The following is a 24,423-nucleotide window of genomic DNA, read 5'->3' as shown; positions in this document are numbered from 1 at the left end:
ACCGGGTCCGTGTTCCGGGTACAGGGGCAATGTTAGTCACATCCCTGTGAGTTGGCCCGTGCACGGCCATCATGGAGACACTCGAGGTCTTGGCATCCATTACTAGGGTGGGTTTAAATGTATGAGGTTCCGTGACTATCGTCTGACCTGCGAATGCCTGGATAGCTGAGCGATCGCGTAGTGAGAGTGTTGGGCCAGGTGAGTGTCATCCTGCAAGCGTGCGCTCCCAATGTCACTCTCTTCCACAGAACCCGGGAAAATTCACACTTCAAGGTAACTTTTAACCGCTTTCTTCTAAGTCCAGGCTCAAATCAAACGGCTCTACAGGGACAAACACCTATCTTATCGGCGAGCGCAACCCCTACACGCTCATTGACACCGGCGAAGGCAAAGACGCCTACATTCCTCAGCTTGAATCCGCCCTCTCCGATACCTGCAAGCTCACTAACCCAAATGAACCCCACATATCCGACATCATCATCTCTCACTGGCATCAGGACCACACAGGTGGGCTCAACTCCGTCCTTTCGCTCTTGCGGAGAATGTGGGATGAGCGCAGCACACCGGCTCAGTTCAAGCCGCCCCGTATCCATAAATTCCCCTTTGTGAACGTGTCGTCTAACTCTAACACAACCATTGCGCTACCACCCCCGGGTACATACACCCCCACCGCCAATGGTGCTTTCCTGCACGACCTCGTACACGGCCAGCTTCTCCCCATAACCGGCTCACCCTCGCCCATGCGAGTCATTCACTCCCCAGGACACACCACCGACTCCATCTGCCTCCACGTCCCCGACGACCACGCCCTCTACACAGCTGACACCGTCCTAGGTCAGGGAACAGCGGTATTCGAAGACCTAGGAACATATATATCCTCCCTGCGCGGGCTCCTTGCATTTCAATCCGATTACACTGTGTTGTACCCTGGGCATGGCCCTGTCGTCGCTGAGGGCCCTAAGCTTATCGGTACATACATCGCGCATCGTATGGAGAGGGAGGCGCAGATTGTCAACGTCATTGAGAAACCTGGTCCTGACGGGCAGCCTTGGTCTACGTGGGGAATTGTATCCACGATATATTCTGCGTACCCGCAGAATCTATGGGAGCCCGCCGCACGAAGCGTGAATCAGCATCTTGGGAAGCTTCAAGTCGAGGGCAAGGTGAAGAGGGTTGGGGGCGAGGGCAAGGACGTCAAGTGGGAGCTGCTAGCAAAGCTATGAAAGAAGACGGCGAAGGGCCCGATTTTAGTCCACATTCTATCAAAGCAATAGGAAGAATATAGCATGAACTAGATCGTGCATTCAATGTAATATACAAGTGTCATATAACGTGAAAATCTCGCGAGCACACGTACATCCGCCGCTGTTACAGCGCATCAAAATTGATATGATGCGATGCCCTCCTCCGCTCTAGCTCATCCTCCCTCTTCTCATTCAGGCGCAGAACGAAGACGATGCCTGCTAAAATGAAAATTGCAGCCACAACTGTAAGCGTTACCCATGGGACCCAAGCCCCTGGCCGAAGGAACAGCTCCCTTCGCCATGCCCCATCACCAAGAGCAGGGTGGATGACGACGCGCGAGTTCGGAATGACGCCTTCCATATTGATGAAATGTTTTTGCGTGTGTTTGGTTGAGCCGACAAACAGGTTCTCGATGTAATTGTTGGTGCGCCCGAGCCCGAAGAATGAATATGGCGTCAGAAGGGAATGATAAGAAGTTTGAGGAAGCTGCCCAACTTGAGCAGCGGTACGACGACCAGAAGGTGTCGAGAACAGTATATTTATACGATGCACCAGAGTAGCTCACGCCGAAGGGCTGCAACTACATTAGCGCAGTCCCCCACGAGATTAGGGAAACACTCACGGAGTACGTCGAGCCGTTTGACTCCGTACACAATCCGTTATTACACGCACCATTTAGCACTGAGCGAGGTATGAGCGCATGGCAATCATGAAGATATAGATATATTCTTCCTCACCTATAGCATTCAAAAAGAACGCATCATAATAAAAGTTGTTCTGGACAAACAACACAGTGCCTTGATTCTGGTGCCCACTTCGCTGCACGATGATATCTAGCGTACCCTTGCATGCAGGTAAGTTCAACTCCATATGTAAGATCGAGAAAATAAATACTCACATCCTCGTCCATATCTAAAAACGAGACTCCGCGTGCGTCCTTCACAGCTTCCAAAGGTTCAGCGCCCTTCGTGACGAGTTCGAAGCCCCTCTTTCCCTTCCCTTTTTCATCGCATCCTCCCAGGCCTTTGGCACAAGGCTCGGAAAATAATAGTTTGGGTGTACGCGACTGATCTGAAGGGTTCGAGACAATGAGAAGAAGATCCGGAAAACCATCAAGATTTGCGTCTCCGAGCTTGATGGGCAGAGGGATAGGCGGAGAATACGTGGTATCGAGGACTAGAAGAGAGCTCGCGGGAGAGGAAGGAAGAAGGTTCGAGAGCGGTATCTGTACGTATGCCTGGGGTATACTAAGTAAGGCTACGGAGTGCAAAAAGTAGGGCAGCGACGAACGTCGTTTTCGCTTCCTGTACTCAAATCGAACTTGAAGTTGGGGTCAGCGGTGCACAGCTCCTCTGGTCGCCGACACGTTCGATTTCCTTGCCTGTCTATGGCGGGGGATGTCGAGGAAGTACACAGCGGCAATTGTTTGTTGTACACTATGTTGATAAAGCAGCCAGAGCCCACGCCGGCTGAGGAAACGGATGAGCATGAGGGAAATACCATGTCGATGGTACCATCCCTGTCTGTCTATAGATTAGTACAGGTCGGAGAGGTGAAAGAGGGGGTACAAACCGACGTCAGCAAAAGATATCCCTTGTGTCCCAGAAGGCAGGTCGCCGCTCTGGTCTAACGAAAATCCAGAGTCCTTGTTATTGACCCAGATCTGGTATGACTTCTTCCCCGAACTATCCTGGCATACCAGAAAGATATCTCCAAACACAATTGCTAAGTTGACGAATGGTATAAAGTGGTCGTACATACCTGCTAAACAATCACCATTGAGATCGATCACAGCATTGCTGTGAGGATTGGCGAGCGTGCACTGGTTTCCAGTAAACGGAGGGTCAACACTATCTCATAGTCAGCTGAAAGATGCTGCACGCAGCCTGAGACCCTTACAGTTCGAACAGCTTTGGCGGGCTCTGCGACGCATTCCACGTGTTCCGCCAGGCTGTGAAGGGGCCGGTATAAGTTCTCTGCGAATATGCAGTGCCTAACAGGTCGATTTGCATGTCTCCATTGATATCAACTGGTATAGGTTCTGAGAGCGTTGAAGATGGGACTGAAATATAGTCTGATGCTACAAATTACGATTATAGTGAAACGTTGGGCGCGAGGGAGATAGGACCCACCAAATGTGCCGTCGTGATTGCCCACGTAGAGCGTCATGTCTAGCCTGTCTGAGGAACCGCGATTTGAGCTCATGACAAGCACGTCGAGCTTGCCGTCATGTGTAAAATCGCCTGGGATGACATTATAGATAGGCCTCGGGTGTCGTACTGATGATACCTTCTTATATGAAAACGCATCTACCGGGAGTAGAGTGATCAGAGGGAATATTTATGGGGTGCACTATTATCTAACCGTGTTGCCAGAGGTACACAGACAAAGTCTGCTGGTCCGAGTCTACCGACAAGAGGTCCAAGCTATTGGAACGAAAGATTTAATGTATCATCCATAGATAAACACATATGTAACCCACAACTTGTCTCCATTAAAGTCTCCAAATGCGACTACCCGATCCCCGTCATTAATGCCTACTGAGCCAGCATCTAGAAGCGAGTTCTTCGTGAAACGTTTCGGCGAGAATGGCCATATTGATGCTACGGGTGACGAGAGCAGCAATAGGGTCAATGTCAGGTATGCTGGAATGGATAGTAATGGCTGGTGTCTTTGTGCGCTCCAAGACTTGAAGGATGAGCTAGCCATGGTAAATCCAGAGTCACACTAACCAGCTACTGAGTGTGGCAAAGTTATTCTGTTACTTCTGGGGCGAGGGTGCTGCAGCCACGGAAACCCTGAAAAACTTGACACGCGCTCTTCTGGAGGGGGTAATATTGAAAGAACTACGCAAGTTTGATGACAGAATGAGGCAAACACGCATATTCTCCTCACGTGATCTACACAGGTACCGCCTCCCTTTCTTTTCCAAAATTAATGTTCCTCTGAGTCTCCATGTCTCGTATCTACCAGCAGTGAACCTTGACGTATCATTTCGAACTCGCTAAGTTCTCGGCTCCTCAATCTTGTCCAGGGCCCGGGATTACTCTTTGAGTCTTGTTTGGTAGTAATTGCCGATACTCGGACTTAGCTTGAACTACCACATAGGGCCAAAATACAGCCGTTTGTTTCTGCTCGTTCCTCAAGTCTTGCACTGTGAGTACTTTATCATTCTCATGATGCTCTCCAAGGCTCAGGCTCACCGACCTCTTTTGCTGCGTAAATATTGCGATTGTAGTTCTACACAATATTGATTGTGTTGTACACTACATATCTGATGGCTGCACATAATGCATTATGCCCCACCGTGGCAGTTCCGCCAGCATTTTAGGACCACTTCGAGTTGATCCTACCAGTATGTGCAACAGGAACGACTTGCTATGGTACGACTTGAACCACTCAGGCTCTGCAATATCGATCAGTCTTTTCTGGCCGTAGCGAGGATCTTTTTATGTTCATTCAGCTTCTCAATACACTGTGATGAACATGAACACAAACTCCTCTCGAATGTGTTCCACACGTACAACTGCATCTTGATTTCGGATATGCGCGCCCTTACAAACTAACAGGAGCATGATGAGTGCCACCTAGTCAGCTTTCTAGCATCGTTCACTGTGAAGAACCTGAACACAGCCGACAGTCCTCTTTGTTGGGAATGGAATAGGCAACAAACTGAATTATGTGAGTTCATGGTACCTTGTGATCATCTTTCGGGCCTTACTCGATTCCTTCGGACAACTTCAAATACTGAGCAAACAAAGTCCGGAGTCCGGACACCCTCACGGCATTCATGATTGAAAAGACCCCGACTCTAGTACATACTCGATCAATCTCACGATAAGAGCGTGGTTGAGTACAGTTGAGTAATACTAGGCTATGCAGAGTCAAACTAGTGTGCCATCTTGTAGTGCTATGCGATTCAAAGTGCAACGATGTGATCATGAGTTTCTGGTATGCGGTGAAAGACTGTGTCAGTGCATTCGTCACACGTCACAGGGCTTGAACATTTGGAATGCACTGTCACGCGCAGATCCCTAGCTGACTTATATAGCAGCGGTTAAGGTTAAGGCTAGCGTAAGTATTAGTCCGACACCACATTGATCAATCCGATCCTCCTCACCACATAACGTGGGAGAGGGCACCAATGGCACGCGGCGATGTCAAACGATGTCAAATTGTTTGTGGAGTTGTTTGTCCATGTCCGTGTTTTATGTGGCAGCGGGCACTCTCAGCGCTACTCCGAGTCCATCGACGGTAGACCAGACTAAAACAGATGCATCGGGCTCTACTCATTCCCGAAGTCTTCCTTGAAATATTCGCGCATGTTAATCAAATCCTGAACCCGTCGTCTACTGGTGAAAAAGCACTGGCTCAGAAATCCATTGCAGCGCTTGCAAGAACATGCAAAACCTTTCACGAGCCCGCCATGGATTTGCTGTGGTCTAAAGTAGATCAGTTAGAGCCATTGCTAGGCTGCGTAACGAGGCTACATCCGCTGATATATCATAGGGGTTCAAGGGTCAGTGTTCAGCCGTTGCGCTCTATTTTTTTTTTCAAATCGGCTAACCGAGCGTCCGAAAAGTGGGACAACACTTGGTCAAATGGCGTCGAACCGTTATCTGCCTATGAGGCCCGTCAATTTCTGCGTCACTCCGCACGCGTTCACTCATTGAATGTACAATCCGATCACTTTTTTCACCTTCTCTCGGTCATCCCCATCGAAAAGTGCGTCTTCCCGAGGCTGCGGAAGTTAACTTGGAAGCTTTCTACTGGCAAATATTTGAACCTATTCCTGTCCCGCACGCTACACCGTTGTTCCTTATTCACTATCAATCAAGACCTGAAGAATATTGTGACACGTTGCGCTGCTTTGGAGGACCTATCTATCAAAAAAATAAATTTTGATGCGAGCACAGCAGATGAGCTGTCCCTGCTGTCTGACAGTGTCCGTCTATGCAAACAGCTTGTGACTCTGTCTTGTCCACCGCTCGACTGGGCAGCATGGGAGCACCTCTCCAACATCCCTAGCCTAGTTAGGGTAGGAGTCCGTGATGTGCAGATCCGTGGTGCCCCTCCTTGGTCATTGGAACGCGATATCGCTTACCCTACACAAATCCTCAACGTCACAGCTCTCTCTTTGCAGGTTTACAGTGCTGGATACATTGTCGCAGTCATGCAACACTCACAATTCCCCTCGCTGACGGAGCTCAAGATAGAAACCGACCTTCTGTCTTCGGAAGAGGCAGAGCAATTCTTTCGTGCACTGTCCAACTGCAAAGCATGCCAGACCTTGCAACAACTTGAAATCACCATTATTAGCTTTGGTCCCAGGTCTGGACATCAAGGCGGCCCTTTGACAGCCATTCCACATCTCCTTTGCTTCACACAGCTCCGAATTCTGCGGCTTGTTTGCCGTTTTTCCTATATCTACCTCGACAATGGCCTTCTCTTGGAAGCCACGTCAAATTGGCCGCACCTCCGCACTCTGGAAATAGAAGGCTCGTGTCTTCATCCTTCTACCGTTACATTCTGCGGATTATTCACAGCGCTCCGCCTGTGTCCACACCTGCACACCCTGCGAGTGTTGATTGATCCCGCGAACCCCAACATCGGTCCTAACAACATACAACATACCTCCCTAAAAACAGTGGACTTCGACACCCTATCTCCCATAGCGAATACCGCAGATGTAGCTCGCATCATTTTCAACGCGCTCCCTTGCGTTGACCAAGTTAACCGGTTTACGATGCACACGAAGGAGTGGGATGAGGTCAATAGGCACCTCAAATATTTGAAAGCTGTTGCGCTGCACGTCGCAGGGCCCGCCTCGAGTCTATGATATACTCATGTTTGGTAAATATCTTGGAGTTCCCACATTCCGTCGTGTCCGTTCTTGCATGCTTTGTCGTTGTATGTATAGTCGATGTTTACTATGGTTGCAATTGTTTTCTCCCCTCTGACCGCTACATTGCTGTGTTGTCTGTTTTCGTCGCTCTAACCCATGTTTGTCTTTTCACGCATTTTTGTAGAGTATCTTGTATTTGTTTCCATTGCACAGAACTACATAGCTAAAGAACCTGTTGAACAGCGACTTATCTTCCTTCCATCGGTCTGCCTACGGAAGACTAGAGAGGGACTCGCTATGAAGCAGAACGGCTTGGTGCACTGGCGGTTCCTTCGCGAGCATCCACCGGTTAAAGTAAATGTTTAGAGACGTGACTCTACCTGCAGACGATGAAGAAAACCAGGCCACACCCGTTGCGGTTCCGTTCCAGAGACGTCTTATATCATAGTCATAGATCTCGATGGATGCTTTTCTGCTCCAGAGGTAGCAAGACTGATTGAGCTGCTGACGAAGTTGCTCCTGGGTCAAAACTCGGGGGCTGAACATTCCATATCCACAACGACAGAGTCAAGCGCTGAAGTATGTTGACCGTCATCACGAAGGTACGTGATAATTACGTTCGATGGGATTCTCATGTCCCTGTAGTATTTCATCATGCTTAGAGCCATTGACCGTCGCTGAAGCGTTTGATGTCTGTAGCAAAGCAGGTAATGGCTCACTGCCAACATGTGGCTTTGACTCACCACCAATTAGCCTGGGATTTGTTCACCGAAGTCCTAGCACAGGAAATCCTTCCCGCTTGGTGAGTAACTGAAGAGTCACAGATATGCTTAGCAGTCGCCGAGTGCTAAATACTGAGTGGTCATACACTATGATACAGTCTGTGACTGTCCACCCGGTTTGAACGCGCACAGTGGCACACACCTTGTAACAAAGAAGATGCGTGCTGAGATGTGTGCGTTCATTGGGAGCGATGCGCTGGCGTCGAGGCGGTGACAAGGCGCATTTGGTCGGTGACGCGGATGGATGATGAAGCTGAGACCCGCGCAAGGGCGTGTAGGAGGGTATTTGGAGCGCGTGCACGCAAAGATTGGGTGACTGCAGGTTGAGCTAATGTGGAATATGAGTATATGAGTACCAGTCTTGTGGCCTCCCATGAAAGTTGTATTTGTACATCACTGAAAACCAACCAGCATGCGTATTAAATGAATCGAATTCCGTTATGATTGTCATAGCGGGCTCTGCCGCGGGCGACCCTGCACGTCGTGTGGTATGCATGCATGCATTCACTATGTTATGTATGAAAGAACACTCTATCAGTACAGTAAAAATATTATTCCACAACAAGAGCGATTATTCCTTCAGCGGGTTCAGTTGGCAGCAGATGGAGGAGTGAATCCCTACTAGGTCACCCTTATATGAGGCTTTACTAAGTAACAAGAGAAAGAGCCTGATGAGTTCATCAATTATTTTAAGTTTAGCGGTGGCCCGAAGGCCACTCCCAGAACTTGGGACGAGGTATTTTCAACCTGTACAAGGGCATATAGTTGTGGGTCGGGTCACTTCCGTGACGCGTGAAACCATATTTGGCTTCCGAAGACCAGGTAAAATCGACTGTTTTTCCAGCAGCGACAGCTGGTAAAACAGGTTCGGTGGCTTTGAGTGTTACAGAAAAATTTTCCGCTGCTGCGTGAAGTGTGAACAGCACAGAAGTTCGATTTGCACATACCGGACTTACTCTGGTCCGACATATGCATCATATATGCTGCACAAGATATAACTTCGGTGACGATGTACTTCCCTTTCAAGATACCAGGCATGGACTTCAACAGCCTGATGATGCGTTCGTCATGCGGAAGGCTAGTGTATCTTGGCTTGTACATGACCAACACAGCTGCTGGCTTGTTACCGTCGAACTGCAAATCGATTTTGAAGACATTCATTGCACTCTGCACGCCTCTGTAACACAGTCAAATATATGAGCCAAGCACTACAATGACACATACGCTTCAGGATATTCGTAATTCTCCTTGCTAGTGACACCCCATGATTTGATGATGAAATGATCGTCCCCCGCTTCCTGTTCATTGGGGCGAAGTGCCGGATCTGCTAGGTCAATGTTGAGCTTGTATTTGGATGATTTAAGCTGCTCCTGGAAATGTGGGCTGTATATGTTTCCTTCCCAATCGAATTCCCCGGTTTCATTGATGATCGTTCCATAGTCGCCCACCTGTGTTTGTCAGGTCGATTGAAACAAAGTAGCGTTGTTACATACTGCAACCCTTCTTGTTGGATCCCAGTTAATCCACTTGGATGTAGCACGCTGAATGAGGTCGATGAATCTCCGTGATGTGTACTTCATCCCAAGATACAGCAAAGCTACTTTTCCCCACGTTACTAGTGGGGTTCTCGGTTCAGGCCACACGAATGTGTGGGAAAATTCTATTGCTTACTCACCCGGCTACTGTGACTCAACTTCTCCTGTGAGTCTGTGACAGTGTCATGAAAATTGCATCCATCAACGCGCCTATAAAACACGGTGGTCTGTATTTTCACTTCGAGATTACAGGCTTAGTATGCTTAGTATGGAGGCATCCCCATCCCTCGGTTCCTGGTAAACAACCCTTTGTCTAAGCCACTCGGGCCGATAAGATGATTGTCTGACTTCCGACTCAGAGTCCTTGAAGAAGATCGGAGACAGCTCCCTGGCACTGTTGTACTCACTCTTCAATGCTTTTGTTCTGACCCGTCAACATCTTAAATTGCTAATGCTCTTCTGCATATTCCTTTTTTCTGGCTTTTTTGGTAATGTTTTGCATTTACATGGACTTGGCGTGGACTTATAGTTAGTCGGTACAGAGGTGCCTCCATATTTTTAATATCCGAGACAAAGACTTCTGACATGTCGTTGAGCAGATTCCCTCCTACGGCAATATCCTCAAGACTGAGAGAACCTCACAATGTCAGAATTAGACTATTGATTCTGCAATAAAACTTCAACTGTATAGTGATCATACAGGTGGTGATCAAGCCGTTCCGAACTTCCGATGCAAGCCTCGAGGCCACTTGAGATATCCGAGTCTGGAACGTGTCTGCATCGAATGTGTTTGCGGATAAGGGTTCTGAACTTCTAGGAGCTGAACAAGCCTCTTATTGAGACAGTGGGGAAAACTAGCGACACAGTCTGGCTCTCGCTGATAACACTAACCTGGACCGTGACAAAGAGTTACGGATCGTTATCATGGGGGCAGGCAAGTAAGTTTGCACGTTCCGGCACATTCGAGATGCATGCGGCAACGTAACATCCCGTTGATAAGCCATATATATGCATTAGCGACTAGCACTCGTTCTAGGCCATTTTGATCTCGTGGCGACCTGGGGTGCGTTACGAAAGATGATGAAAAACAAGCTGAGTAGAAGAGATATCGGGTCGCACAGTTAACTATGGTGCAGGATAGTACCAGACGCATGGTTTAAACGAAGGGATCGATTGTATATGACAAGGGTTTATAGAGGGGGGCAGTGATGCCAGAAGAAGAGCAAATGAGATCCATGCCGTAGCCGCGTGGCATGGATCCATCAATCACCGTGGATTATCGGACGAGTGCCTAGTAAGTACTACATGAGTTGGGTGATGGGCAGAAACCATACTACTCACCACCTAACTTACTAGATCGACGAAGTAGCCACGTCCCAAAAGTATGTTCCTCCTCAGTCTCAAATGATATTGACCGTCTATTTCTGTGTCTAGGTCAACGTGAAATATTAAATATGTTTCATGCAGCAAGAAAAGCGTATCTTGCTGTGAGAAGGCGCTGGGCGCCGGCGCAGACTTTAAGATCACAACCGGTGCAAATGTGGGCGATGGAAGGGCACACGGGCTTTGTAATGACAGCCGCGTTCTTCAAAGACAGTCGACGAGTTGTCACTGGCTCATGGGACCATACCCTGCGAATCTGGGACGTGCAGAAAGGAGAATTAGTAGGAGGGCCATTCGAAGGACACAAGGAAGGGGTGCGATCAGTAGCCATATCACCAGACGACAGGCGAATTGCAAGTGGTGGAAAGGACAATACCATCATCGTCTGGGACGTCGAGAGCAAGAAGATGGTATTCGATCCGCTGGTGAAGCATAAGCCGAGGTGTGGTCGGTGTGCTTCTCGCCCGATGGGAAGAGACTTGCAAGCGGTTCGGGTGATTGCACTGTTGTAGTATGGGATGCAAAGACTGGCGCAGTTCTCGCGACACTCCACGGTCATCGTCATACTGTGCACAGTGTCACATTCAGACCAGATGGGCTAGAATTAGCCTCCGCATCATCAGACCATACTATCCGAGTGTGGCGCACCAGTAACGCCACACTTTGTCTCGCGATCGACACTCATGATTCGGTTCGAAGCGTTGTGTGGTCGCCTGATGGGCAGCAACTTATCTCCGCATCAGTCTACGATAAGAGGATCAAGTTCTGGAACTCATCTAACGGAGTCCCGATCGGTCGACCATCCACCGGTCACACTAACTACATCAACTCTCTCGCCATATCTTTTCACGACTCCTTCATTGCCACCGCCTCGGACGATACGACTGTGCGGCTGTGGGACACAAAGGCACATCAGCAGATAGGACAGGCACTCCAACACACCGCCCGGGTTCGTTGTATCGTAATTTCTCCTAACGGAGAACTTCTCGTGAGTGGAGATGGTGAAAGGGTGCTACTCTGGTCTATCAAGGACGAGGCGGAAGGAAGGATCAAGGATGATGAACAAGCACAACATCAGCAACCCCTTACTATCCGTGACACTCATGTACGTTTAAGTCCCTATTCATCATGATTGTTCTGCCTTTCTGTTTGTTCACATTATTTTCGGCGGCGACACACAGCTGCGTAGCCACGACACTAACGACGAGCCCACTGGCATTAGCGACAGTGCAAGTTATTACTCTTTGCCATTGGACCAAGCATCTAGTAGTGATCGCACCCACTCATTATTTGACGTGAGCTGCTTACTTCCGATGCATCCACTTATGTCGGAATTTAGGTTTGCTTCATTTAGTTCCTTGGTATAAACACGACGGTCCACAACGCATGCATTTCTGGGAACCTGCCCGCCGCTGAAAAACTGCTGACCCAAGACATCGACGCAGACAGCAACAACCACAACTCTTATGCCACTCGCTCAGTTGTATTGACGCAAATCTCCGAGTGGGACAAGGCACTTCAAGACTCGTTCAAGGTCAGATGTTCTGCATTTCATGGTGCTGTTCATGTTGACTATTTGGAGATATAGTCCATTGCCATCCGGCCTTCTTTATTGGGCTACATTTCCAAGGGCATCGCCCTCTGTGGCAACCAGCAGTTCTCAGACGCCACAGAAGCTTTCGATCTCGCTTTCGTATTTTTGGACCGTGGTGCGCTTACCGTCGGTCTTTTACTATTGATCAAGGTTCTCTCCTTACTGCTGTCATAGTCAGCCTGTCATGCTAAGACTTCCGTGTCATTTTGTCTAGGCTGTCGCACTTTTCAATGGCAGTCATCGTGATGAAGCAATTCGGCGTGTTCAAGACCTCGCCACCGCTTGTCAACACCCAGATGCTCTTTTGTGCAGTGTCGTTCAAGTGAACTTTATGTTACACCTCATGAGTTTTCTCACTCTCTAACACACAAATTAGTTGTATCTACGTGTGCAGCTTGCGATAATTGCTTTTGAGGACGGGCGGTACAGCGAAACCGCTGATCAACTCAATGATGTTGTTCCTAGCATGGCCGACTTGTTCTCTCACAGTGCAATCTTTGAACCTAGATTGAAGATATTTACGGTGGTGTGTCACTACAAAGTCACAAAGCATCCTTTCACTGATTCAATCGGGACAGCTCTTCGGCTGGGACATGGATTCGTTATGGCAAACAGGCAACCAAAGGCGGTGTGACGCACTACTCTGCACTGATCAAGTGATCGAAGCAGTTGAATCTTACCAATACATGATGCTCATGATTGACGAGGATGCAAAGGACAGTGACCCTGGATGGACCATCGGTTAGTGTTTTGAGGTCTTGGGCAATTCGAACATCGACATTTACTCTGGGGTTATTCAGTCTTCAAGAAAAACTGCACTGCTCGCTGTATCACAAAGGGAGATGAGGCTATTACTGCGAGCAATTATGAGAGGGCCATTGAACTATATTCAACTGGAATCGGACTGGACTCCTCATGTGAACCCCTCTTTGCGCACCGCAGCAAGGCAAATTTGGAACGATACCGATATGTGGACGCCCTTTCTGACGCGAACAGGGTGCAGACGATCTTAATTCTTTGTCTCCCAACTGTACTGATATTGCTGATGCACAGGTCATTGAACTCAACCCTTCGTCGTATCTTGGGTACGAACTGAAGTATGTAATACTTCATGCGATGGAACGCTATGATGAAGCATTCGAAGCTATCAATATCATGCTCTCCAAGTCGGACGCCACCCATGCACGTGTACAAGGTAAGCCCCGAACGACTTGTGCATCAATGTGAACATCACGAGCACTTTCTGCAGAGCTGCACCAGCAGTATGTCAATCGATCTCAAGTTGAAAACATGATTAAACAAGCCATTCACACGCAACTAAAAATGCCCCGCTCCGTCTGCTCAATACCTCCACCGGGTGTTTATACAATCGAGAGGCACAGATCAAAGCCTTCATGGAAAGCAGAGAGTACCAGGAGATTTTACCTTCGTCGATAACCTATGCGCCCCTCCAAGAGAAGTCCGTCAAAAAAGCGGTCGCGAAGTACTTCAGTTGGGTCATGCTATCGCATAGATGGGAAAGTGGGGAGTTACCGCTACACCACATTCAGGACAAGAGCGTGTACGATTTGGATTCAGTTGGAATGGCGGTGAAGTTACAAAAGTTCTGCGAAGTCGCTCGTGATGCAGGGCATCGTTGGGCATGGTGCGACACATGCTGCATCGACCAGAATAATAATATCGAGGTCCAACGATCAGTCAACTCTATGTTTGTCTGGTATCGCGACTCAGCACTCACGATCGTTTACCTCTCGGACGTTCTGCCCTCAGCGCAGTCGGGTGCGTTGGCGGACAGTGCTTGGAACACGCGAGGATGGACTCTTCAGGAATTCTTGGCTCCTAAGATCATTCCATTCTACCGAAAAGACTGGACCTTATATCTCAATGACAGCTCTCCCAACCACAAGGAGTCTGGGGTCATCATGGAGGAGTTGAATGAATCGACAGGCATAAATAAAAAAACCTTCGCTACCTTCCATCCGGACATGACAGGTGCAAGAGAAAAGCTGCAATGGGCGTCGATGCGTGTCACGACGTTGCAGGAAGACATCGCATACTCATTGTTTGGGATTTTCGGCGTCCACCTACCTCTCCTCTACGGCGAGATGAAGCAAAATGCACTCGGTCGACTCTTGCAGGAGATCGTGGCTCAGTCGGGCGACATTACTGCGCTAGATTGGGCTGGAAAATCATCCGATTTCAATAGCTGTCTCCCAGCTGACATTTCCTCGTACAAACTTCCACCCTACACACCGCCATATTTATCCGACGATCAGATTCAGACGTTGGTCTCATCGCTCAATGCAGCTGTTGTGGAGCAGGCTTTTACGCTGTATACCAAGCTTGCCAAGCTGAGCATTCCTCGTTTCACGAACTGCAGGTTGCGATTGCCTTGTATCACATTCCCTGTCACTAACGTCAAACGGAGAGGCGGTCAAGACCGGGAGTCGTGTTTCACTTGTGATATCAAGGCGAACGGTCTGCACGACCTGTCGATCACCACTGGAGACAGACAGATACTCTTATTCGCAAAGTACCCTCGACAGAAATTCTTGCTCATCCGTCCGTGGAATCGCTATGACCTTGACCCCACAGACGAGACCCAGACCATGAACGGTTTGTCAGAGGTTGCGTCTTCATCGGACGAATTCATCAGCAGGCATTCTGGAGATGATGAGTCAGATCTTTCGGCGTTTCATCAGCGAGCCTCAAGCTTGGTCGTTCGCCTAGGACAGCCTTTCTGGGCACTGTTGCTTATGCAGCAGCGGGGTGGGGAGTACAAGAGGATCGCTTCGGATCACAATATTATTGCGCAAGTCAAGGACATAGCTAAAGACATGATGGACGTCAGAACACTAGAGATATTGTAGTTGCATACTACGTCGAAGCACGAATATCTCTGACAATGGAAGACTGCACAAGCTGAACTCGATCAATCGAGTCCTCAGCCATGATGTAGATGCTGGTCTCTGCTGAACAGGGTCTCTAGTTAAAAACCCAGGAATCATTTGGCTAACGAACTCAGAGATACCCCAACACAAGTGCTCTTGTGCTCCTGAAAACACTGGAGCCCTCAAGAACCAGTACTTGAATCATTAAGATCAGGAGACATAGGCATACGCTCTGGCGGAGCTACCAGCTAGACTCCTAACCAAGAAAATGATATCTCGTTCATGGATTTCATGCACATTTACGTCTTCGACGTTCATATATCACTTCGGATATTCACTGTTTCTTGATCTTCTCAACAACACCTGCACATGCCATCAGTACCGATCACCGATCCAGAATAAGATCAACTAATGGAACTCACCTTTCTTCCAAATAAGCCTATAGTTCTTCACAGTCCGGGTGGTGGACATTCCCGTGAGAGTTAGTGCGCATAGCGCACGGGCGGCCTCTGGGTCCATAGGAACGACTTTATCGTCCCCTGTTTCCTAGGACGGTGGAGATGACATTGTGGAGCTCGGCCCAGAATGGCTGGGCGTGCGTGACGAGGGCGTAGAGCCCCGTGATGGACGGCGCACAACAGAAGTCTGTGGCTGTCCAGCCATAGGGCTTGATCGGGCGTTCGGCCGGTTGAGACATGTGAAGTGTGAGCGGGGTAGGCGTGAGGAAGGTGACCATGCCCATTATTATGAAGCCTCCATTAGCGATGACCTGTTGTGGGTGAAGGTAGTTAGAGAAATCGAGACACGATTGGGAAAGGACAACGTACAAGAGAGGACAGCAAAAGAGTCCATGGAGAAGACGCAATCACGGGGGACGCATGCGTGATAACGGGTTTGGGTACGAGACTACAGAGAAGCCATGCACGCGTGAATCCGTCGACGATAGACAGCGGAAGCTCACTGCTGAGTGACATTGGCGGTATAACAGGGATACACTCTACAATTGCCTGTGCCGCGATGTATACACTTGGGGAAACACCTGAGAGCACGAAAGATGGAGGAACACCGAGCAGAGGACCTAAACATGGAAAGCGGTTAGTATGCATAATGCAGGTTCGACTTAGCAGAGTACCCATTATGGCCTCTCCTCCAAACTTAATCGTGAGCGAGGTACACGCGTCTCTTGGGAATGACCTCTCCTCTACAGATGCGGGTTTATCACCAGCACGACGCAGATGCTTGGCATATAAATCTTCCCTGATCTGTCTCAGGATGGTGCAAAACCGCAAGGCGGCTATTAGCTCTATGGAGCAGACTTCGACACCAAACCAACTGAAAAGTGCTATGGGTTCGATAGCATACCGATACAAGAATATGAATGGATGGAAAGACATGACGGGGTCAAGGAATGGTTGACGTTGAGGTCAAAGTTGCAGGAGACACGCAGGAGTTTTGAAACGTCCGATGTTAGCTGGCAGTCGGATTTCGGAACAATCATGTGTACAATTGGTGCATAAGCCACGTCAGTTAGACTCGTGACGAGCCCGTCTAGGGCTGGGAGTACTGGTCAAGTCCGGAGAGTGGGAGAAAACCTCCAGATGCAAGCCTGCAGTTGTGTTGTTGTGTTTCAGGCGGCTAAGAAAAAAGAGTCTAGTCAAAACTCAGTAATCAAGGGCAGACGTACCCAGATTGAAACCATACTCGATATCCCAACAAAAGTGTTCTCGAAACCACTGGAGCTCCAAGAACAAGTACCTGAGTCATTAAGATACGCATCAGGAGGTCGTAAGTATACCTCTTCATTCACCGCGCGGGTTGACTGTGTTGCAATATCCCAGATCAATGGAGCACTGCTCGTGAGTGGAAATTATAGAACGGAAGTTCGGTTCTGGTCTATCAAGATCATATTCGAGCAATACAAATCATAGGAAAGGATAAGAGTGACTGAAGAAGCACGTCGGCTCCTTACTTGAAGTGACATTCCGCCTTGCCATTCATCCAGAATGTTCCACGTAGTGACACACAGCCGCAGTCACGACAACAACGAGCCCAGGTGCAGTGATGAGGGCAGAACAGGGATATCTCATTCATTAAATTTCGTGCACATCTACATCTTCGGCATTTATAAAACCAATATCACTTCGGGTGTTCACTGTATCTTGATCTTGTCAGCAACACCTGCACATGTTATCAGTACCGATCACCGATCCAGAATAAAATCGACTGATGGAACTCACCCTTCTTCCAAATAAGCCCATAGTTCTTCGCAGTCCGGGTGGAGAACATTCCCGCGAGAATTAGCGCGCATAGCGCACGGGCGGCTTCTGGGTCCATGGGACCGACTTTGTCGCCCGCGTTTCCGAGAACAGTCGAAATGACGCTGTGGAGCTCGGCCCAGAACGGCTGGGCCTGCGTGAGGAGGGCATAGAGCCCCGTGATGAACGGCGCACACCAGATGTCCGTGGTCGTCCAGCCGTAGGGCTTGATCGCGGCGGGGGTCGTAAGTGTGAGCGGAGTAGGCTCCAGGAAGGAGAACATGCTGGTCATAAAGAAGCCTCCATTAGCGATGACCTGTTGTGGGTAAAGGGAGTTAGAGAGATCGAGACACTAAGAAGGGACGGCGTACGAGAGAGGAGAGCAAAAGAGTCCACGGGGAAGATGCGATAACGGGGGACGCATGCGTGATAACGGGTTTGGGTATCAGGCTGCAGAGAAGTAACGCGCGTGTGAATCCGTCGACAATAGATAGCGGAAGCTCAGTGCCGAGTGACATGGACGGTATAACAGGAATATACTCTACAATCGCCTGTGCCGCGATGTACACACCGGGGGAGACACCTGAGAGCATGAAAGATGGGGGAACACCGAGTAAAGAGCCTGAATGTGGAGAGCGGTCAGTATGCGTAACAGAGGTTCGAGTTAGTGAAGCACCTATGACGGCCTCTCCTCCAAACTTGATGGTGAGCGAGGTACATGCGTCTCTTAGGAAGGACCTCTCCTCCACAGACTGTTTATCGCCAGCACGGCGCTGATACTTGGCATATAAATCTTCCCTGGTCTGCCTCAGGATGGTGCAAAGCCTCAAGGCGGCTACCAGTTCGATAGAGCAGACTTTGATACCAAACCAGCTGAAAGGTGCTATAGGTTCGAGAGCATACCGATACAAGGATATGAATGGCTGAAGAGACATGACGGAATCAAGGAATGGTTAGCGTTGAGATCAAGGTTGTAGGAGGTACTAAGCAGAAGAAGTCCTGAGACATCACTTTCGGCTCAGCGCTCAGCGCTTGAGCCTCTGACACACCCTTGAACGGTAAGCCGCTGGCAGTCGGATTTCGGAACAATCGCACGAGCCACGCCAGACATTCACTAATTAGGAATTTCATCGTTTTGCTTATAAGTAAACCCTCCAGACCTCCAGCCATCGACAGCATACAAGTACAGCATAAAAACGTTCAAGGAAATGATCATCAACAATATCAATTTTATTGATACCATAGGTCAACAGGATTTGGAGCAGCAAATAAGTATGTGCAATAATAATGGTCAAACCACGACCATGAGCAACGTCAACGCAGAGTCGACCAGAATTGCGACGGTTGTGAAAAGGCATTACATGGAATCACTCGGCCAGTCCAACAATGATCCTAGTTCCTCTTCCTTGCACTGGCCAACATCAAGACTGTAGTCGACTGTCCCAAACTTGAGATCGTCCAGGACGCCAAGCAGATTCATATCCCAATTCTGGAAATGCAGATTGACAGCTGGAAAGGTCGGACACTTCGAAAAAGTAGGAACACCACCGAACAGCTGAGGTGCGCGCTCGTATATGTCCATCTTCCGGTCCTCGGAAAGTTCGGTCCAACATGCCGGGTGCATAGGGTGATCAATAACGTTAAGTATAAATGCACCTTTATACGCAGCTGCAGGTTCCTTCAGCCCAGACCCCGGGAACATCGGAACTTCCATGAATACGTTGACAGCGAAGTTGAAATATGTTAACTCCTCGGCGGAGTAAATCATATTACCGAATTGAACCGGAGACGTGGCCACACTCGGTTGACCTCCTGAACATGGCCTGTATGAGGCTGAAACACCGCGCTTAAGAGACATGGACCATAGAGTATCTTCTAGATTCTCGGAATTTGGATGTTCCGTGGGGGGAACATGCACGATTACGCCATACATATACCAACATGGTGGATTCATACATATGACCTCGCTGTTCCGAATTATGACCATAGGAAGTGGTTCCGGGAACGCGTCCATGTATCTTTCAAGGTGTTCGTGAAGCCGTTTCAAGAGCTCAATAGGATAGATCCTCGGGTGTTCCAGGTCATCGGGAAAGCATGGATTTCGAGGAACTTTAGAGTAGTAACTGCGTGTGATAGCGTCCTTGTGCTGGCAGAAGTTGCTGATGAATTGAGCGTACAGTCGAGTATCAGGCATGTTAAAGAAAGGCGGCGGATACATTGGCATGCCATGAATATCGACAAGCTTTTGGTGGATCATGTTCGGTATGATACTTTCCGCCTCGACACATTCTCTCGATTTGTAAAAGGTAAATGGCGCAGGGAGAGCGGCTCGCAGGCCTGTCTCCTTCAAAGCTAGGGTATAAACGGAAATCGGTCGGACTTGCCAAGGGATCCGAGTGGCACAGTCATGGCGTCCAAGTATGCTATCGAAGTCAGCGGGCATGGGCCGTGGTGCGCATAGCAGATCGTGAGGCACATAGTGCATGTTGCCATTAATGTCGTTGGTGTCCTCTTCCAAATCATATTGCGCGGGGCCAGGGTCAGCGAAGTGGAAGCCAGGGACCTGCAGTGCCCGTGTGTTCTGATTGCACGGCAGTTAGAAATAGCGATTCTCGTACCTGTTTGTGAAAATCAAAAGCGTCGGGGATGCTGGTGTACAGTTCGCCAGTACTCGGTAAGCCGGGTAAATAATGAGTAACGCTCTGAGAGGGTGCAATCGTGGTGGACTGAATGTCACGTAGGACGGGATGCGCGAACCCCTTCAAGGGAGAGTTTTTAGTCTGAGTTGACTGCATGATGTGATAATGAACAAGATGTGATGAGGACGCAGAGAAAATGCCTACTGTTTATATACCATGGCTGCATGCTAATCTGCAAAGGTGGATGTGGATGTGGACGACGGAAGGACATTCATGAATTAGTGGATGATGAAGATTGTCATGTCAATAGATTTATTGAAAGGTTACCAAGCATGGTACAATGGCGAAGCGGCTGTAATGGCCCTAAACCGGGAATGCGAGATAGTTCTCTCCAGCGATCCAACCCATGAGTGCGCTGGTTCAAGACTGTCCCCTCCAGAAAACTTGGTGTCCACATGTCCCTTGCGCCGAAAGGTGTAATCGGACTTGGAATAATCGGTCCTTGATTGGCCAGGGAAGCAATTCCGCAACCTGCAGGATCCGCCGAGTTAGTCGTAGGAGATCAGGGCATGTCATCAGACGCGCTGTGGGTCGTGCTGCTTGCAAACCTTTTTACTTTTTTGGTGAAGAACTTGCAAGTGAAAGAAGAACAACTAGCAACTGTCGTCACTTGCTTCACCACGACAGTCTCAAGGGTACACAAAGCAGAGTCCTATTAAGAGGAAGGAAAAATGTAACTATACACGCTGAACTACAGAAACACCCGCCTGATTGCTACAGCAAAGGCTACAGTGATGAAACGTAACAGCAGCTCCATCTAACAACATTTGCTACCTGTTGCAGGTGTAGATGAGTCAATCGCTACAGGAATAGTATCACTAGTGGGTCCCTTGATGGGGTCAGCAGACTGCTCAAGTGACTTGCTTGAGACGATCCGGTAGATGTCTGGGGACACGTCAGTGAAGGGACATTTGATGCAAAGGCCAAAAAGTACCCGTAAGGATGGTTTGGAAAGCTGACTCGACATTTGATGCGTCCAGCGCCGAAGTCTCGATAAACGAAAGTTCATTCTCCGCTGTCAGAAAAACAGTACCTGAGCAATTCAGTCACAGTTGATTCATGTAAGACATACTTGCAAAGGACTTTGCCTCCTCAGTGGGAACTGCCCTCAAGTGTTTCAAGTCACTCTTGTTTCCAACAAGCATGATAACAATGTTCGAGTCAGCGTGATCCCGGAGCTCTTTCAACCACCGCGTCACGTTGACGTACGTTGCATGTTTAGCAATGTCGTATACCAACAGAGCACCAACAGCACCACGGTAGTACCTGTAGAAACATTCTTAAACAGTGAACTCTAACTGCGGAAAGTGAACACGTACGCAGAGGTGATCGCACGGTAACGCTCCTGGCCTGCGGTATCCCATATTTGTGCCTTCACCGTCTTGGCGTCGACATTGATTGAGCGGGTCGCGAACTCGACACCAATTGTTGATTTCGACTCCAGGTTGAACTCATTACGAGTGAATCGAGAGAGAACTAGGTGATGTATATGAGCAGTCGCGCGTTCCCTGATAAATACACTATTCCTTACGATTTCTGTAGGATACTGTGAGCTAGGAAACGATAAACGGAACTTGAAACATGCTTACGATTTGCCGACTCCAGAGTCACCAATTAGAACAACCTATGCAGCGGGAACTGGTAAGTGTCGTGGAAACTATTGCATGAGTGGACTACGGACCTTGAAGAGGTAATCATATTCGGTCATGTCGAGTTTGGGAACGTTGAGTGGTTAAAGAGCTCTATGTACGAATTCGAAGGAGTCTTGGTCGTTGAAAAGTACAAGCAGTGGTCGGAGTTCGAAAGTGACAGCAAGAGACTTGGAACTTGTTCCTGCCGTGCTCTTAAAGTGATCCTTGACTTGATGTGACTTCTGTTATAGTGTCTGATTGGAGACTGATAAATATTTATTTTAGGTCATTCCAGTGTTATGAGGCTGTTGTCTACTGACTAGATGTGACATTCCCATACCCGTATCGAGGGAGATCATACTAGATGTACTGCCAGTCTATGTATAATTGCCAGCCTTCCCGCCTCTCTCTTTCATCTCCCACAAAACTAGGGCGCCGATGCTTTAGCTGCGGCACCGGGCCGACCCCGTGGTCACGATACTTCGGTTTGATTAATTGCTCATTGGCAGCATCTAGGGTCTTAACGCCTTGTTACGAGGTTTGTTAGTAGCTCTTTTCATGTCTACTCCACATACCAAGCGTATATGCCAGATAATCAAGGTGCGTAGGGGTTCTTACTTTCTGTAATAAATGTCCAAACCCATGGCCGTTTCACAGCTCAAACCAGAATGCGCGGACGAGTACAAAGAGGTCCACAGGAACGTCTGGCCTGGCGTCCTCAACTCCCTTAGACGGCACCACATCGTGGACTACTCGATCAACCATTATCCGCCGTTGAATTTACTCATCGCGAACTTCAAGTACACGGGTAGTGACTTTGAGAAAGACATGAAAGCTATTGGGGACGACGAGGAGACGCAGAGGTGGTGGAGGCTCACAGATGGTATGCAAGAGAGCTTTAATGACGGTGCGTCTGGGAGTGGAAAGGAATCCCTTGGTGGACGGTGAGTCTTTTTTGTAGACTGGGGATTCTCGCACCCTTGAATAATTTGGCATATAGGACGTAGAAGAAGTCTTCCGTTTCGAGGGAGGTTCTTCAGCATGATATGTTGACACCTGTCGTTGATGAGATTGACTACCTCTTCGGGCTGTCGACTAGTTGGAAGGTAGTGGTGCGAATATTGAAAAGGTAGAGAATAAGGTAAATTCGCCCAAGACAAGGATGTGGCTGGTTACATTGCTCAAACTCGATGCGAAACTTAACTTCAAGACATGACAGAATTCATCGGCATGTACTTCGTATATGTATACTTATCTCGAGTAACGTAGCTTCAGTTTCCCTTTCGTCGCGAATTCCGATACTCATCGATCTGAAGCGCGTTTCTAGACAAGATAAGCATGACCAAGTGCATGAGTCGAGATAGCGGAGCACTTACCCACAAAAAGTAACCTCTCCTACAACTAAGAACAACGACTCGATATGGTCCATACAAACTTTCCTCAACGGTGCGTCTGTCTGAAAATCCACCACCGGCACCCGGAAAGGTGCCACCGCCAGCATCGACAAAAGACAATCAACATGTGGTTTTTTTGGTGTTCCAACCAGAGTTAACTTCCGGAAAGTGGGAAGATCAAGGAGGCTGAACATGTCGATGAAGCCTTGTCGCCAGCGACGCGAGGAGGGGAGGGGGAGGGTCATTGACTCAAGTGTCGCCGAATAACTTGAACTTCTGGCGCTAGGAACATGATTGAGCGAGTATATTTCATCAATCACAATGGTCTCTAGACGAGGGAAATCGGTTATAGTGGAGCATAAAGCACATACGTAAGCGTCCCGAAGGTGGAGATGACGTAGATTTTTGTAAAAGGGGATGCACAGTCTGGCTGGGGAGGCCAGATACCCGCGCCGAGTGGTTATGTATAGGCGAGAAATATTTGGTGCATAGAATTTTTTGAGATCAGGAGCACCACATTCCAAGGCTCTCAACTGAGGTGTGTCGAAGTTCAGATCCCAGGCGCATGTGAATGGCATTGCCATAACGACTGTTTCCCAACGCTTGCTTTCAGAAAGGAGGATATTGAGAATTCGAGAGTTTGCCGCTGTTATTGTCCAGTTGAGGCATGGGGCACGGTTAACAATGTGAAGGGTGAGGGGGGAACTACCAGAGCGAGCAAGCCAACACTGGAGAAAATGTGGAAGAAATGGTCCGAATGATCTAACTTCCCCAGGGAGCACGACCTAGATGCGCGACCAGACTCCTGCCGTGGAATGTGCAACAACTCGCCAATGGTGGCACCCTGGTCAAGACTATGGGAGGGCTGGCAACGTTGGTCGAAATGGTGAAAAAATCCGCATGAAAATATACTCGGATAGTCTGGTGCACTGTTAATGATGAACAAGAATATTTTGTAGAAGTTCCACTGGCAGTCGATGGATGTACGGTTCAGTCGCCGTCACGCTGACAAAAAAGATTGGACGAGAGGACGATGCAAGGATCTCACGGAGCACTTTCATGCTTGTCTTGCGTTAATCAATGTGGCCCAGCGTCACTAGGAGACCCGGTGCAGCCAGCCAGTATATAAGGAGGGTAGCAATTATAGTACTACAGTACACTTTTTCATA

The 24,423-nt window shown here is 48.7% G+C and overlaps 10 protein-coding genes across 10 annotated transcripts; 3 read left to right on the top strand and 7 right to left on the bottom strand.

Moving 5' to 3' along the window:
* The first annotated feature begins 30 nt into the window (after positions 1-30).
* On the top strand, positions 31-1,280 carry DFJ58DRAFT_784448 (beta-lactamase-like protein). The gene is made up of 4 exons (XM_041389970.1): positions 31-107; positions 166-198; positions 249-273; positions 328-1,280. Exons 1-4 carry the CDS (start codon positions 72-74, stop codon positions 1,221-1,223), a joined length of 990 nt encoding a protein of 329 aa, XP_041244698.1. The 5' UTR covers positions 31-71; the 3' UTR covers positions 1,224-1,280.
* On the bottom strand, positions 1,281-4,127 carry DFJ58DRAFT_784444 (uncharacterized protein). The gene is made up of 12 exons (XM_041389969.1): positions 3,728-4,127; positions 3,610-3,671; positions 3,378-3,554; positions 3,145-3,325; positions 3,007-3,095; positions 2,818-2,955; positions 2,536-2,768; positions 2,144-2,482; positions 1,983-2,088; positions 1,868-1,926; positions 1,778-1,819; positions 1,281-1,731 (listed from the first exon to the last, which is right to left on the bottom strand). Exons 1-12 carry the CDS (start codon positions 3,952-3,954, stop codon positions 1,369-1,371), a joined length of 2,016 nt encoding a protein of 671 aa, XP_041244697.1. The 5' UTR covers positions 3,955-4,127; the 3' UTR covers positions 1,281-1,368.
* A 1,213-nt stretch (positions 4,128-5,340) lies between these two features.
* Positions 5,341-7,341, top strand: DFJ58DRAFT_784441 (uncharacterized protein). Its single transcript, XM_041389968.1, has 2 exons — positions 5,341-5,764; positions 5,828-7,341. The coding sequence occupies exons 1-2, from the start codon at positions 5,519-5,521 to the stop codon at positions 7,082-7,084; spliced, it is 1,503 nt and encodes a 500-aa protein (XP_041244696.1). The 5' UTR covers positions 5,341-5,518; the 3' UTR covers positions 7,085-7,341.
* Positions 7,342-8,353: 1,012 nt separating this feature from the next.
* On the bottom strand, positions 8,354-9,509 carry DFJ58DRAFT_784437 (uncharacterized protein). Its single transcript, XM_041389967.1, has 4 exons — positions 9,366-9,509; positions 9,097-9,320; positions 8,829-9,049; positions 8,354-8,776 (listed from the first exon to the last, which is right to left on the bottom strand). Exons 1-4 carry the CDS (start codon positions 9,450-9,452, stop codon positions 8,568-8,570), a joined length of 741 nt encoding a protein of 246 aa, XP_041244695.1. The 5' UTR covers positions 9,453-9,509; the 3' UTR covers positions 8,354-8,567.
* A 5,890-nt stretch (positions 9,510-15,399) lies between these two features.
* Positions 15,400-16,738, bottom strand: DFJ58DRAFT_879259 (uncharacterized protein). The gene is given in 5 exon segments (XM_041394505.1): positions 15,400-15,638; positions 15,698-15,821; positions 15,841-16,044; positions 16,103-16,353; positions 16,408-16,738. 5 exon segments carry the CDS (start codon positions 16,667-16,669, stop codon positions 15,610-15,612), a joined length of 870 nt encoding a protein of 289 aa, XP_041244694.1. The 5' UTR covers positions 16,670-16,738; the 3' UTR covers positions 15,400-15,609.
* A 298-nt stretch (positions 16,739-17,036) lies between these two features.
* On the bottom strand, positions 17,037-18,590 carry DFJ58DRAFT_784424 (uncharacterized protein). The gene is made up of 4 exons (XM_041389966.1): positions 18,207-18,590; positions 17,902-18,152; positions 17,513-17,846; positions 17,037-17,453 (listed from the first exon to the last, which is right to left on the bottom strand). The coding sequence occupies exons 1-4, from the start codon at positions 18,463-18,465 to the stop codon at positions 17,425-17,427; spliced, it is 873 nt and encodes a 290-aa protein (XP_041244693.1). The 5' UTR covers positions 18,466-18,590; the 3' UTR covers positions 17,037-17,424.
* Positions 18,591-18,739: 149 nt separating this feature from the next.
* DFJ58DRAFT_784422 (uncharacterized protein) lies at positions 18,740-20,398 on the bottom strand. The gene has a single exon (XM_041389965.1). It carries the CDS (start codon positions 20,013-20,015, stop codon positions 18,888-18,890), a length of 1,128 nt encoding a protein of 375 aa, XP_041244692.1. The 5' UTR covers positions 20,016-20,398; the 3' UTR covers positions 18,740-18,887.
* A 402-nt stretch (positions 20,399-20,800) lies between these two features.
* Positions 20,801-22,050, bottom strand: DFJ58DRAFT_784419 (GTPase). Its single transcript, XM_041389964.1, has 7 exons — positions 21,911-22,050; positions 21,819-21,853; positions 21,761-21,765; positions 21,549-21,705; positions 21,302-21,495; positions 21,164-21,244; positions 20,801-21,114 (listed from the first exon to the last, which is right to left on the bottom strand). Exons 1-7 carry the CDS (start codon positions 21,935-21,937, stop codon positions 20,987-20,989), a joined length of 627 nt encoding a protein of 208 aa, XP_041244691.1. The 5' UTR covers positions 21,938-22,050; the 3' UTR covers positions 20,801-20,986.
* DFJ58DRAFT_784415 (rhamnose mutarotase) lies at positions 22,051-23,090 on the top strand. Its single transcript, XM_041389963.1, has 4 exons — positions 22,051-22,460; positions 22,518-22,767; positions 22,788-22,804; positions 22,861-23,090. Exons 1-4 carry the CDS (start codon positions 22,419-22,421, stop codon positions 22,903-22,905), a joined length of 354 nt encoding a protein of 117 aa, XP_041244690.1. The 5' UTR covers positions 22,051-22,418; the 3' UTR covers positions 22,906-23,090.
* Positions 22,970-24,062, bottom strand: DFJ58DRAFT_338519 (uncharacterized protein). Its single transcript, XM_041379934.1, has 2 exons — positions 23,237-24,062; positions 22,970-23,183 (listed from the first exon to the last, which is right to left on the bottom strand). The coding sequence occupies exons 1-2, from the start codon at positions 23,836-23,838 to the stop codon at positions 23,132-23,134; spliced, it is 654 nt and encodes a 217-aa protein (XP_041244689.1). The 5' UTR covers positions 23,839-24,062; the 3' UTR covers positions 22,970-23,131.
* Positions 24,063-24,423: the final 361 nt, after the last annotated feature.

Source organism: Suillus subalutaceus (assembly GCF_016647625.1).
Source record: "Suillus subalutaceus strain FC151 chromosome Unknown DFJ58scaffold_43, whole genome shotgun sequence".
NCBI lineage: Eukaryota > Fungi > Basidiomycota > Agaricomycetes > Boletales > Suillaceae > Suillus > Suillus subalutaceus.
This window is presented reverse-complemented; position numbering and strand designations above follow the sequence as displayed.

What these genes read in the sequence shown, in the direction of transcription:
- DFJ58DRAFT_784448 (XM_041389970.1), top strand. Translation starts at nt 72, where the DNA reads ATGGAGACACTCGAGGTCTTGGCATCCATTACTAGG. An exon ending in TCTTGGCATCCATTACTAGG is followed by an intron (nt 108 to 165) that starts GTGGGTTTAAAT and finishes ATGCCTGGATAG; the next exon opens with CTGAGCGATCGCGTAGTGAG. An exon ending in TAGTGAGAGTGTTGGGCCAG is followed by an intron (nt 199 to 248) that starts GTGAGTGTCATC and finishes TCTCTTCCACAG; the next exon opens with AACCCGGGAAAATTCACACT.
- DFJ58DRAFT_784444 (XM_041389969.1), bottom strand. Translation starts at nt 3,954, where the DNA reads ATGGCTAGCTCATCCTTCAAGTCTTGGAGCGCACAAAGACACCAGCCA. An exon ending in GTACAGGAAGCGAAAACGAC is followed by an intron (nt 2,483 to 2,535) that starts GTTCGTCGCTGC and finishes AGTATACCCCAG; the next exon opens with GCATACGTACAGATACCGCT. An exon ending in GTTCTTTTTGAATGCTATAG is followed by an intron (nt 1,927 to 1,982) that starts GTGAGGAAGAAT and finishes TACCTCGCTCAG; the next exon opens with TGCTAAATGGTGCGTGTAAT.
- DFJ58DRAFT_784441 (XM_041389968.1), top strand. Translation starts at nt 5,519, where the DNA reads ATGCATCGGGCTCTACTCATTCCCGAAGTCTTCCTTGAAATATTCGCG. An exon ending in TATATCATAGGGGTTCAAGG is followed by an intron (nt 5,765 to 5,827) that starts GTCAGTGTTCAG and finishes GCGTCCGAAAAG; the next exon opens with TGGGACAACACTTGGTCAAA.
- DFJ58DRAFT_784437 (XM_041389967.1), bottom strand. Translation starts at nt 9,452, where the DNA reads ATGAAGTACACATCACGGAGATTCATCGACCTCATTCAGCGTGCTACA. An exon ending in AATTACGAATATCCTGAAGC is followed by an intron (nt 9,050 to 9,096) that starts GTATGTGTCATT and finishes ACTGTGTTACAG; the next exon opens with AGGCGTGCAGAGTGCAATGA. An exon ending in GATGCATATGTCGGACCAGA is followed by an intron (nt 8,777 to 8,828) that starts GTAAGTCCGGTA and finishes CACTTCACGCAG; the next exon opens with CAGCGGAAAATTTTTCTGTA.
- DFJ58DRAFT_879259 (XM_041394505.1), bottom strand. Translation starts at nt 16,669, where the DNA reads ATGTCTTTCCATCCATTCATATTCTTGTATCGGTATGCTATCGAACCC. An exon ending in TGGAGGAGAGGCCATAATGG is followed by an intron (nt 16,354 to 16,407) that starts GTACTCTGCTAA and finishes TTCCATGTTTAG; the next exon opens with GTCCTCTGCTCGGTGTTCCT. An exon ending in TAGGCTTATTTGGAAGAAAG is followed by an intron (nt 15,639 to 15,697) that starts GTGAGTTCCATT and finishes TGGCATGTGCAG; the next exon opens with GTGTTGTTGAGAAGATCAAG.
- DFJ58DRAFT_784424 (XM_041389966.1), bottom strand. Translation starts at nt 18,465, where the DNA reads ATGTCTCTTCAGCCATTCATATCCTTGTATCGGTATGCTCTCGAACCT. An exon ending in TGGAGGAGAGGCCGTCATAG is followed by an intron (nt 18,153 to 18,206) that starts GTGCTTCACTAA and finishes CTCCACATTCAG; the next exon opens with GCTCTTTACTCGGTGTTCCC. An exon ending in TGGGCTTATTTGGAAGAAGG is followed by an intron (nt 17,454 to 17,512) that starts GTGAGTTCCATC and finishes TAACATGTGCAG; the next exon opens with GTGTTGCTGACAAGATCAAG.
- DFJ58DRAFT_784422 (XM_041389965.1), bottom strand. Translation starts at nt 20,015, where the DNA reads ATGCACTATGTGCCTCACGATCTGCTATGCGCACCACGGCCCATGCCC.
- DFJ58DRAFT_784419 (XM_041389964.1), bottom strand. Translation starts at nt 21,937, where the DNA reads ATGACCGAATATGATTACCTCTTCAAG. An exon ending in TACCGTGCGATCACCTCTGC is followed by an intron (nt 21,496 to 21,548) that starts GTACGTGTTCAC and finishes ATGTTTCTACAG; the next exon opens with GTACTACCGTGGTGCTGTTG. An exon ending in GGAGGCAAAGTCCTTTGCAA is followed by an intron (nt 21,245 to 21,301) that starts GTATGTCTTACA and finishes TTTTTCTGACAG; the next exon opens with CGGAGAATGAACTTTCGTTT.
- DFJ58DRAFT_784415 (XM_041389963.1), top strand. Translation starts at nt 22,419, where the DNA reads ATGTCTACTCCACATACCAAGCGTATATGCCAGATAATCAAG. An exon ending in GTATATGCCAGATAATCAAG is followed by an intron (nt 22,461 to 22,517) that starts GTGCGTAGGGGT and finishes GCCGTTTCACAG; the next exon opens with CTCAAACCAGAATGCGCGGA.
- DFJ58DRAFT_338519 (XM_041379934.1), bottom strand. Translation starts at nt 23,838, where the DNA reads ATGGCAATGCCATTCACATGCGCCTGGGATCTGAACTTCGACACACCT. An exon ending in GGAGAGGTTACTTTTTGTGG is followed by an intron (nt 23,184 to 23,236) that starts GTAAGTGCTCCG and finishes TATCTTGTCTAG; the next exon opens with AAACGCGCTTCAGATCGATG.